This window comes from Mirounga leonina, unplaced genomic scaffold (genome assembly GCF_011800145.1).
Source record: "Mirounga leonina isolate KUSES-001 unplaced genomic scaffold, KU_Mleo_1.0 Mir_170, whole genome shotgun sequence".
Classification (NCBI taxonomy): domain Eukaryota; kingdom Metazoa; phylum Chordata; class Mammalia; order Carnivora; family Phocidae; genus Mirounga; species Mirounga leonina.
Window position 1 is genome coordinate 28,317,660 of NW_023270433.1, and position 12,875 is coordinate 28,330,534.

The 12,875-nt window shown below is 33.7% G+C and overlaps 1 protein-coding gene across 1 annotated transcript; it reads right to left on the minus strand.

The window, feature by feature from the left end:
• Positions 1-2,672: 2,672 nt before the first annotated feature.
• On the minus strand, positions 2,673-6,876 carry CYLC2 (cylicin 2). The gene is made up of 5 exons (XM_035016606.1): positions 6,866-6,876; positions 6,591-6,631; positions 5,268-5,389; positions 3,306-3,830; positions 2,673-3,245 (listed from the first exon to the last, which is right to left on the minus strand). Exons 1-5 carry the CDS (start codon positions 6,874-6,876, stop codon positions 2,889-2,891), a joined length of 1,056 nt encoding a protein of 351 aa, XP_034872497.1. The 3' UTR covers positions 2,673-2,888.
• Positions 6,877-12,875: the final 5,999 nt, after the last annotated feature.

A 12,875-nucleotide genomic window follows, 5' to 3' on the forward strand; every position in this document is an offset into this window, starting at 1 on the left:
AATTTTGCTACCACATGAAGGCAGGTAAGTAGTCAGAAGCCAGATTATTAAAGCTAGAGCCAAAGAAAAGCTTATGTTAAATGTAACATCAGTACCTTAGAAGATTTAGAATGATAGAGGAACATGATGATTTCTGTGGTGAGAATGGGATGTTGGGTGGTGGTGAGAGATGAAGTAGGCGGCTTTCCCTGCATTTAGGGGGCTTTGGGATTTCCAAGTGAAATATAATGTGATTAGACTTCTAGTGTAGAAGTGATAGAAATGGAGTGAAGTAGACCAATTCAAATATTTCGGTGGTAGCCAGGCAGGACTTAATAATAGATAAGCATGGTGAAAAAGAAAAAAGAAAGGAGAATTATGAATGACCCACCAATTTCTGATTGAATCACAAGTTAGATGTCATCATCATTACTGAGTTGGTGAAAACCTGGGGAAAAAGGTTTGGGTGGAGAAGTATTGAGTTTTCTTTGGGACATGTTAATTTTGAGTTGTCTGGAAGACAGTCAAGCAGATGCTTTAACTTAATATTTGGACACATGATTTTGGAACTGAGTGGAAAAATCAGTACTGGATTTAAAATGTGGGTTTCAACAGAATACGAATGATGTATAAAGCCATGGGAATGGAATGGAATAATTTTAAAGAAATATATAGACAGAAAAGAGGGGTTAGGATAAAAAGGCACTGCAATTGGAACTCCAAGAGGTTGGGGGACCTTCGTGCATTTCAGTAGAATGGTAAAGGTAGGAGCTCAGTTATTCTTACACTATACATTACATTTTATTCTCAAACATGATTTTTGAATACCATGTTAGAAAATAATCTAAGGGCTTTGTTTTAGAGGAATAGGGGATTTTAAATGATTCCCTAAATCCTCAGAGAGATGCTAACATTTCCAGAAAATTTTGAAAATCTGAATATAGAATTTTACTTATAAGCAGAGGGAGAGGAAAGATGAGTTCTTGGAAGAGGGAGAGAAAATTGGGGCAGGATTTGACTCTTCATCATTACAGCTGATTCAGATATGCAAGATAAGGCCACCTGAAAGACCACAAGTTACAAATGGCCATGAATCCTTCAGTAGTTGATGTAGAGTAACAGGGGCCAATGTTTAAAGAGCAGGTAAGACAGTACCTCATTATTCATAGAAAGCTAGTTCTTGAAAACATGTGGAACTAGGAGTATCAAGGAGAAGCTTTATTTTGCATCCAGAATTTATATTGGAAGGGATAAAAAGGAGAGAAAATCACTTAGCAGGTTCTGCAACAATTTTGAGTTTACCTGAGAGAAGGTCAAGGAGATTTAATTGCTATTAGTTGGATATTTGAAGAGTTTTGCATTTTGCTTTATGTTGCTTTTTATTTTTCTTCACATTAATAGGACCTAAGGATCACAAGGGAGTTTAATATTGTTATAAAGATGTAAAATTAATTGTTTTCACATCTAAATAATATATAGATGCTATCACTTTGCTAGACTCTGTTGAATTCTGGTGAATCTGGTTTTGTATATGTATTAGCAATTTATCAGGCATCACTTTAATATGCCTTATTTAAATTTATGTATGTTGGTAGTTTGGAAAATTTTGATTTTCATCTTATCTTAAATGGAGAGAAGCTGGCTACTATTTTCTGCTTGAAGAAAAAAAACCTCTTGATAAGTAATTGTTAAAGTTATCATGTATCATAAGTCAGTCTCCTCTCTCATAATTCTACTTAACTTTTTCATTGATACTTTTAAAGTCTTCATTCTGTGGTATTCTCGCCAAATTCATCAGTAATTTCTTATTAATGAGAAAGCCCAAAGTAAATGCTACTAAATTCTGCCAAATTCCAGTAAAAACATAGTCAGCAGATTACACAAATTTTTATAAGAATTATAGATTTCGGGGCACCTGGGTGGCTCAGTTGGTTAAGCGACTGCCTTCGGCTCAGGTCATGATCCTGGAGTCCCAGGATCGAGTCCCGCATCGGGCTCCCTGCTCGGCAGGGAGTCTGCTTCTCCCTCTGACCCTCCTCCCTCTCATGCTCTCTTTCTCTCATTCTCTCTCTCTCAAATAAATAAATAAAATCTTTAAAAAAAATTATAGATTTCAATTCAAACTTTAAATTGACTCAATTATTGTTTAATCCAATTTGACTTAATATAAAACAAAACTAACTTACCAAGTGTGTTTATCTTGGCTTGGAAGTGGAACATTCAACATCCATCAACCTGGTTGTGGCTATTTACACTTCAGGGATGGTGGTATAGTTTCACAAGGAAATCATATTTTCTTATTTTCTTTCTTTCTTTCTTTCTTTCTTTCTTTCTTTCTTTCTTTCTTTCTTCTTTTTTAAGGAATGCTATCTTTAATTTGTATTTGTATTTGTATTTATTTGAAAGTACAGTTTCTGAAATTTTTTTGACTACCTCTGATTACTCCTGTGGTTCTTTATTTAAATCTGTGGATGCAGCTTCAGACTGTTTGATTATATAGATTGAACATCTGCCTCCTTGGATCTTTTTTTTAAGCCTTTATTTATTTATTTATTTATTTATTTATTTATTTGTTTGTTTGTTTGTTTGTTTTTTGTATCCACAGATCCAGTGTCATTAATTTCTACATCCTGATTTGAATATTCTTCTTTGAATCTTTCTAAGCATCTTTCATTGAATCTTTCATATCCCCAAACTTAGCATAAATATCCTCCAAGTCCTTCAAAGAATTGTCTCTTAATTTTTCATAACTTTCTTATATTTTTATGATGCTTTTCTGAATCTTTCTTTGTACTCTTCACCCCATTTTAAAAATTATTTGATTAGTTCTTTGAATCCCCTTGTCACTCATATTCAGTTTCAGACTCCTAAAATTGTTTATCACATGCTTTCAAATTATTATTCAAGGCTTACTTGCCCTTCTTGGCATCCTTCTTGGCATCCTTCTTGGCATCCTTCTTGCCTTCCTTCTTGCCATCCTTCTTAGCATCATCCTTTGATTCAATATCTGTCCCACTGGCCTTCTTTTCTTCTTTCTTACCTTTTTTACTCCCCTTTCTCTTTGCATCTTTCTTGTCTTTTGATTGATCATCATTCTCTCCTGGTTTCTTTGTATCTCTTTCCCCATCCTTATCCTTCTTTGCATCTTCAGATTCTGTAGACCCTTTGCCCTTCTTTGAACCTTTCTTGTCCTTTTTGGCATCTTTCTTGGCATCTTCAAATTCTGTAGCAGATTCCTTGCCCTTCTTTGAACCTTTCTTCTCTTTCTTGGTGTCTTTCTTTTCATCTTCAAATTCTGTAGCAGATTCCTTGCCCTTCTTTGAAGCTTTCTTCTCTTTCTTGGTGTCTTTCTTTTCATCTTCAGATTCTGTACCTGACTCCTTGCCTTTCTTTGAAGCTTTCTTCTCTTTCTTGGCATCTTTTTTGGCATCTTTCTTTTCATCTTCAGATTCTGTACCTGACTCCTTGCCCTTCTTTGAATCTTTTCTTTCTTTTTTGGCATCTGTTTTTGCATCTTTTTCATCTTTAGTTCCTGTTTCTATATCCTTATCTTTCTTTGGCTCTCTCTTAGTTATTTTTGGCTCCTTTAAAACTGTGGGTTCTATTTCTGATTCTGATATGTCCTTCTTGTCTGCTTGCTTGTCTTCTTTACCTTTCTTACGTGTTTCTGGAGATAAACGTTTTTCTACATCTGCTACTTTAGCATCTTCCTTTGGGCGATGGGTTGCTTTATATTGAAGCTGCCTCCTGGCAGCTAAATATTCGGATGGTCTCTCAGAAATTCTCATTAAAGAACTGTGCATCCATAACGGTTGTTTATGACCTTCTTTTATTTTGTCTGAATCATATATCTGGAATATTGGTTAGAATAATAATGAACAATTTGTATGTTACACAGCTTTTATTACCACATACCAAATACATTTTAACTTCAACCATTAAAAGATTTTAGGTTTTGATAAATAGTGGATAAATTGTAGATGTCATAACTTATTCTGCTTTTCCAATTTAATTCTTTTTTGGACAAATGGATAGTCATGTCTCATTGTGAGCCTTATTTCATTATAGAGGATCTTCATAATTCCCTCAAGATATTATGTTAAAATTGGTAGAGACCTCACTGACTAATGACGTATCAGAATCTCTCTTCATAATCAGGAGAGGGCTTTTTTCTCCCCCCTCTCTCAATGTTCTCAAGAATTCTTAGAATATCTTGCCCACTTTCCATTCCTAGGCTAACACAGAAACTAATTGTTCTCTAATATGTAATAGTTTCATGTTCAGGCATATCCTGGTCTCTATTATCACATTCAAAGTCTCTGGAATTTGGAATGCCAACTGTAGTTAAAAGTAGAAACCTGAAACTCTTGCTTAGCAAGATGTAAATTGAGTATTATCAGATAGGAAACTACAATAATAAAAGCTGTAACATTCGGTGCACATAAATTTGTGCAGAATAATGCATTTTGTTTTCAACTCCTAACCAAGTATTTGCAAAATCTTAATTGCAAAAGTAGCAAACTTTGGAAGTGATGTTAACAAACAATGGAAAAATAAATAGAATAAAGAAAGAAAGGAAAGGCAAAGAGTGCGAGATGACAGAATAAGCTAGGATCACTACTGATTGGAAACACTCCCTAAAATAAACAAGAGTTGATGATACTTTTATCTTGTAAAACTTTTTAAAAAACATTTCATATCCCATGATGACTCTAGAAACATTGAGAAATACTTATCTTCTAATTTTTAGAATCCTGAATGCTACATTACAGAAAATGAGGAAGCACTTTATCAAGGTATAATATAATCCCATGATTCTAATGAGGGAGTTTCCCCAGCTGGAGGACATTTTCTGAATGTTCATACTAACTGTAGCATTAGGATCTCCAGATTTTTGTGCTTCTTGAACACATATTTTCTATAGTGTGGGGTTACTAAAGAAATAGTTAATATGAAATAAGGGAACAATATTTATACAGTGAAATGCAAATAAAACGATCTACTTCCTTTATGTAGTAGAATTTGAATTACCTTTAACTGTGCTGTCCAATATGGTATTTAAAAGCCACAAGTGAATTGAACTGAATTGAATAGAGATGTAAAATTCAATTCCTCAGTTGCACTAGCCTCATTTTAAATGTTCAATAGCCACATTGGAATGCAAAGACATAAAATATTTCCATCATCACAGAAATCCCACTGGTCAGCGCTGATCTGTAACACATATAACTATACATGATTTCACAAATTTAGCACTAGTAAAATTAGATGATCTTTCCAGTACTCACAGGAAATGCATTGTCTCGCAGTTGGGATGGTTTTGATCTCCTTTTTTTTCCTGGCCTTGGTGGTTTGGGAAATCTCAGGGCAAAGTGTTGCTGATTCCATGATTTTTTGCTTAATTCACTGACTAAAATAAGAAGACATTAAACGTTTTAGAGTAAGTAATATTTCATCAGAACTTAAATGGCAGTAAGATAATAGATTTCATGAATGAACAAATGATACAAATTACGGCTTAATTTATTTAGTTATGTTTGAAATTCTCTGCTATCATTATATGAAAATAAAATAAAATTTTTTTCTATTTTGATCAGTTTTACAGAAAACTATACAGTCATTGTGAAACTAATATGGTCTGTAATATAAATGCAAAAAAGATCTTTACTACTTTCTTTTAATCTTCTATCTCTCCCAGTCTAGATTTTTGCTTTAGATTCTTTTGGTTAGAATACAATTCTTTTGAGATCAGAAAATATGATAACGACTTCTGTAGCCTCCAAAGTACTTAGCACAGACAGTACTTGTTATAAAATATTCAGTAAATATATAATTGAATCTAAATGCTAATGCTTAAGGTTCATTTAGTCAGTAATAATTTTCCAAGCTACAAGAGTAAATGTTATACACATAAGAACTGCATTGTTGTTATAAGTGGCATATTAATGAAGTAAACTACAAATAAAGAGTACCTACAGAATTGTGACTGTGAGGGAAAGGTTACCTGGAAACTATGAGAAATGTTTAAAGATGTTTGGGGTACCAGTGGGAGTGAGAGAGATTTTCATTTCATTTAAACATGTGCAGTATAATACTTCATGTAAGAGAAAATACACTTTCTTGTGTATCTCCTAAAACAGGATCAATGAGAAAATATACAGAAAGTCATATTTAAGTTCAATATTTGAGGGAAAATCCTTCGATATATGAAGTCCTTCAACATCAGATTGGTGAATTTTTGGCCATTTCTAAGGTGGATATAGTCTATCACAAATGTAGTAGAAGTCAATGCGGACATGGGTGAATTGTTTATCCCGTTTCTACACTACTTTTCAACTGTAAGATTATCTGATTGTATGATTTCTAACATGTATGATTTCTAACATAACACCTTTATGTTGCTGGACATATTTGCTTAAACTTTGTTGGGTTCAAAAACAAAGTATCTTTAGAAAGTGTTTGCCAAGTCCATGAGAAAGTTAATTTTTAATGATATTCCATGAGCTACTGCTTTATCACCTTGAATAAAGGATAATAATCATTTATCCTTAAAAGTAATCATAATCCTAAAATTAATATGCTTCAAAAATAAATATTGAATTCTTTCTTACCTGGAATGTAATTATCATATGTTCCAAAGTTTATTTTTTGGCTATTAAAATAAGAGGGAAAGGTTTTAATTAATTTATATAAAATCGCTGTATTTAATGATCATTATTATGTGCAAGCACTTGCCATCACCAACTAGAGAAATATTTTGCATTCTCAGTTCTCTACTATTATGTAAGGTTACTTCATCCTAGAAAAAATAAAGATGAGTAAATGTGCTTTTAGCACAAACTTCAGCATAACTAAACAAAGTAGATAGAAACATTTTAAAAATTACCCAATTGCCATATCTGAAATAGACTTTTTTAAAAATTGTGAATTCATGGTTGAATTATTTTTCTCTATCTCATGCTCCAAATTCTCTTGCAATTGAATTTTAGCAAAGACATCACTTTAAAAGCACTGCTTAAGCAAAATCAGATCCTCAAAATATTCTCAAACTTAAGCAAGTCCAAATCATTCAATGGCATACTTGTATGTCTGTGAATGAGTGTGTGTGTGTGTGTGTGTGTGTGTGTCAGTGTGCACTGTAAGTATTGGTATGGATTTTAATTTTTTTAAATTTTTTGTTCTTTAAGAACATCTGAGAAAACTGTGTTGTAAAGTATTTTTCATTTAAAAGTTTCCATTTGTTTGAGTACTATGTGAACATGTTTATTCTCACAAAGAGGAATTTTATAATCCTATTTCATTTATTTGTAATGGAGACATATATTAAGATCTGATAGAGAAATATTATTTTACAACATCCTATTACATTACAGAAATAAAGCCATTGTTGATCACATGTGAGTTTTGGGCTTATACACACATACAAACACACATGCTCACATCGTATTTTACTTATTTTGACATTACATAATTATTAAGAAAGAAGTACATTGTAGAATCTAAACAAACAAACAAACAAAACTCAAGTGAATAAACAAAAAACAGAACCAGATCCATAGACAGAGAGAAGTGATGGTTACTTGGGGGGTGCAAATTATGTGAAGGGGAGTGAAAGATAGAGGCTTGCAGTTATGGAATGACTAAGGCATGAGAATAAAAGGCACAGCATAGGGAGTATAGGCATTGACACTGTAATAGTGTTGTATGGTGACAAATGGTAGCTACACTTGTGATGAGCATAGCATAATGTATAGAGAAGTCTAATCACTATGTTGTACACCTGAAATTAATGTAACATTGTATGTCAACTATACTTGTTGAAAAAAAATTGAGGAATAAAGTACATTAAAATAAATATCTTGATTATTTAGGCTCTATTTCCCAGCACAAAACGTGGCACATTTTTGTCACTCTATAAAAATTTAAATGATTTTGGGGCACCTGGGTGGCACTGTTGGTTAGGCCTCCTGACTCTTGGTTTCAGCTAAGGTAGTGATTTCAGGGTCATGGGATCCAGCCCTATACTGGGCTCCACGCTCAGTGCAGAGACTCTATGTCCATTTCCCTCTGCCCCTGCCCTCTCTCTCTCTCTCAAACAAATAAATAAATCTTTTTAAAAAATAGGAGTGTCTGGATGACTCAGTCATTTGAGCATCTGGCTCTTGATTTCGGCTGGGGTCATGATCTTGGGATCCTGACATCAAGCCCTGAGTTGGGCTCCCGGCTCAACCCTCAAACCCCCGCCCCCAACTCATTTTCTCTTTCTTTCTCTCTCAAATAAATAAATCTTTTAAAAAAATTAAATGATTTTAATTGAATAAAATTTAGGATATGTTGATTAAAAAGTTGTCTAGTCCAGTGGTTTTTTAAAAAGTTTTTATCTAAGGGGCGCCTGGGTGGCTCAGTTGGTTAAGCGTCTGCCTTCGGCTCAGGTTATGGTCCTAGGATCCTGGGATCGAGCCCTGCATCGGGCTACCTGCTCAGCAGGAAGCCTGCTTCACCCTCTCCCACTCCCCCTGCTTGTGTTCCCTCTCTCCCTCTCTCTCTCTCTCTGTCAAATAAATAAATAAAATCTTTAAAAAAAAGTTTTTATTTAAATTCCTGTTAGTTAACATACAGTGTAATATTAGTTTCATGTGTACAATATGATGATTCCACACTTCCATATAACACCCAGTGCTCATTACAAGCCCCATCACCTATTTTAACCCATTCCCCCACCCATCTCACCTCTGGTAACCATCAGTTTGTTCCCTGTAGTTAAGTGTCTGTTTCTTGGTTTGCCTCTCTTTTTCTCTCTCATTTTTTTTAACCTTTACTTATTTTTTTTTCCTTAAATTCCACATATGAGTGAAATCATAATGGTATTTGTCTTTCTCTGAGTAACTCATTTCACTTAGCATAATACTTTCTAGCTCCATCCACATAGTTGTTGTTTTTTAACTGAGAACATTCATTAAGATTACTTGCCTCATCATATCTGAATCTCTAGGTTTGGATCTAGCCAATGTACATTTATACACTCCTGAAGAAATTTTGATGTTCAACCATGGTTATGAACATTTCTGTTTTAAATACTCTGAAAGAGGAAATATTTCAGGTTCATGAAACAATATTATTAAATTTGAGATTTATAAAATTGTACATAGGCATGATCCATTAATTCCTTGCATAATCCCTAGGGCATGTTCTTTAATCACCAAACAGTTGAATTAGAAATCAAAAACAAAATTATATAGAAAATACACAAATATTTTTTAAAATAGTTCTTTCTAAATAACCAGTGGTCAAACAGAAATCACAATTCACACTTATAAAAAAGAAGCAACTAAACAATAACATAGTATTAAAAATTATGGAATACTGCAAAAAGTTCAAGGAGAATTTATAACTTTAATGTCTTATATTAGAAAAAAAATTAAAAGTTTTTTCTTTTTTATTTTACTTATTTATTTGAGAAAAAGAGAGAGGACGAGCAGGGGGTAGGGGTAGGGAGAGAGGGAGAAGCACACTCCCGGCTGAGCAGGGAGCCCAAGGTGGGGTTTGATTCTAGGACCCCCAGATCGTGACCTGAGCCAAAGGCAGATACTTAACCAACTGAGCCACTTAAACAGTGTTTTAAATCCTTGCTTTAAAATTAGGAAAATATCAAAATAAATTCAAAGTTAGAATAAATAATAAAGCTTTAAGACAGAATCAAAGTTTAAATAAATTAGAACAAAAAATCCCAAATTTGATTTTTTGTAAAGATTATTAAAATTGATTAACTCCTAGAAGGACTGATAAATAAAGAGAAAACACAAATTACCATTATCAGGACTGATGCAAGTTTTATAATTATATAGATTTTAAAGAATAATGGGAAATATTATTAACAATTTTATGGCAATAAATTCAGCATTTATTTAAGTGAAATAGATGAGCTCCATGTAAAACTAATTTAGCAAAACAGACACATGATTAAATAATAAATATGTGATTAGACTCATAATTATTAAATAAAATGAATCCATTATCAAAAACCTTCCCAGAAAGAAAAGCATAGACCCAGATAGTTTTACTGATAAATTTTTAAAAATTAAGGAAAAATACTAACTCTACACAAATTTTTCAGAAACAAGGAAGAGGAGGATGTTTCAACTCATTTTTGAGACCAATATAAATAACCCTGACACCAAAACTTCTTAAAGACATTACCAGAAATGAGTATCATAGACCAATACATTGCATTAACACAGACACAAAAATTCCTTAACAACTTGTTAAGTAATCTTACTGAACAATAATATAAAATGGCAAAGACATCATGGTTATTGAGATTTACTTTCTGGAATGTAAGATTAGTTTAACATATGAAAATCAACCCATGTAATCATTCCAAATAACAAGTAAAATTATCTGATCATTTCAAGATATGCAGAAGAATTTTTGAAAAAATAACATTCATAATTAAAAACTCAGAAAACTAGGGATAAAAGACATCTTCCTCAAATGGATAAAATGTCTTCAGGCAATACTTGCTCCATTTCAAGTGAAACTGAAGGAGATACCACATTGTTGAGAGTCTTTATCCTTTGAATTTATTATATATTTTAAAATGTACCAGAGATATAGTTAAAGGCAAGAGTAAGGGCAGATGTATTCTGTAATAAGATTAAATTTTTTCAGACTAAGAAGAAAAAAACCCCACAAATGCAGTTATATGTTTACTCCTTTAAAGGAAAAAAATCTTTTCCAGTGGTCATATAAAAATAGATTTTTGTCCTAAAAAATAAAGTCCCCCATGTCTCCTTACGTTAGGATCTCAACTTTTTATTTAGGAAAACCTAAACCCAGCTCCCTTTCTATGTCATGAATACATGATATTCCACAATGTTAACAATGGGTACTCCTTTACTTAAAGCTCACACATATGTGGAATCTAAAACAAAATGCAGAGGGACGCCTGGGTGGCTCAGTCGTTAAGCGTCTGCCTTCGGCTCAGGTCATGATCCCAGGGTCCTGGGATCGAGCCCCGCATCGGGCTCCCTGCTCCGTGGGAAGCCTGCTTCTCCCTCTCCCACTCCCCCTGCTTGTGTTCCCTCTCTCGCTGTGTCTCTCTCTGTCAAATAAATGAATAAAATATTTTAAAAAATAAATAAATAAAAAATAAATAAAACAAAATGCAGAATCAGACCTATAAAAATACAGGGCACAAACTGATACTGTCAGAGGGGAGGAGGATTGAGGGGATGGGCAAAATGGGTGAAGGGGAGTGGAACATATAAGCCAGTTAAGGAATAAATAAGTCATGGAATAAAAGCCAGAGCATAGGAAATATAGTTGGTGCTATAATACCATTCATTGTATGGTGCAGATGGCAGCTATACTTGTTGGGGGCAAAGCTTAATGTATAAGCTTGTCCAGTCATTATGTTGTACACCTGAAACTAGTGTAACATTGTGTGACAACTATGCTCAAATAAAATAAATTTTTAAAAGAATAGAAAGGAATCTTGAGATAAAAAAAAAAAAGGCTCAGAGATATTGAGATTGATATTGAAAGGACTGGATGTGTGCACTGCACCTGAAGTGAAGGCAGATTCTGTGGCATCTGTTTTCCATTTCACCTTGGTTAAGATGAAGTATTAGTTATTATGTTTCCTTATATATATATCCAGAGACCTTAATTCAAAAACTAGTTATATCAAGAAAGAACAACATTTTTGACTTGTTGCAGTTTTTTTTTTTTTAGATAATTAGATTAGACAATAGTCTCAAAAGAAAAAATAAAATATGCTGACAATGTTTTTGTTGTTGTTGTTATTTTTAATGAGAAACTTCAAAAATTGAATCTAAATGTAGCCTGGTCTGGAAAATTTCTTGATTGTTCTGGAGAGGTAAAGGTCTGTCACCAGCAGAACCAGATTTAGGTGAAAGAGTGGAAAAATGCCATCTGTTCCCAAAAGGTTAAATGTATTGAATTGCTTATGACATGTAAATATACATAGGGAGTGAGAACTAGAGTATTCAGATCATGGCTATTTTGCAGTCCTATAAACTCTTCCCAGTAAAAATGAAAGAGAACTAAATTTATTTGTCTTTAACCCTAACCTAACCAACCTTAAGAAGTACAGGAATTTTCAACCACAGCAATAGGTTACATTGTACCAGTTTCCAGACAATCCACTCTGCCCCTCCCCCAAAAAGGGCTGTTAAGTTACCACAGACAGCCTTGCCTATGCTTGAAATTCATACAGATTACATCATACAGTATATGCTTTTGTGTTTCTGGATTTTTTTAGTATGATTTTTTTTATTCATCCATGTTACATATATGAAAAGTTCATTCCTTTAGATTGGAGAGCAGTATTCCTTTACATGATATACACTACACTGAGTTTTTCCATCCTCCTGTTGATGGACATTTGAGTTATTTTAGTTTTGGATTATTGTGAATAAAGCTGCTATACACATTTTGTCGAGTCTTTTTTTCTTTTTTTCATCTTGAGGTTTTTTTTTTATGTTATGTTAATCACCATACATTACATCATTAGTTTTGATGTAGTGTTCCATGATTCATTGTTTGTGTATAACACCCAGTGCTCCATGCAGAACGTGCCCTCTTTAATACCCATCACCAGGCTAGCTTACCCTCCCACCCCCCTCCCCTCTAGTACCCTCAGTTTGTTTTTCAGAGTCCATCGTCTCTCATGGTTCGTCTCCCCCTCCGATTCCCCCCCTTCATTCTTCCCCTCCTCCTATCTTCTTCTTCTTCTTTTTTTTTAACATATAATATATTATTTGCTTCAGAGGTACAGATCTGTGATTCAGCAGTCTTGCAGACTTCACAGCGTTCACCATAGCACATACCCTCCCCAATGTCTATCACCCAGCCACCCCATCCCTCCTACCCTG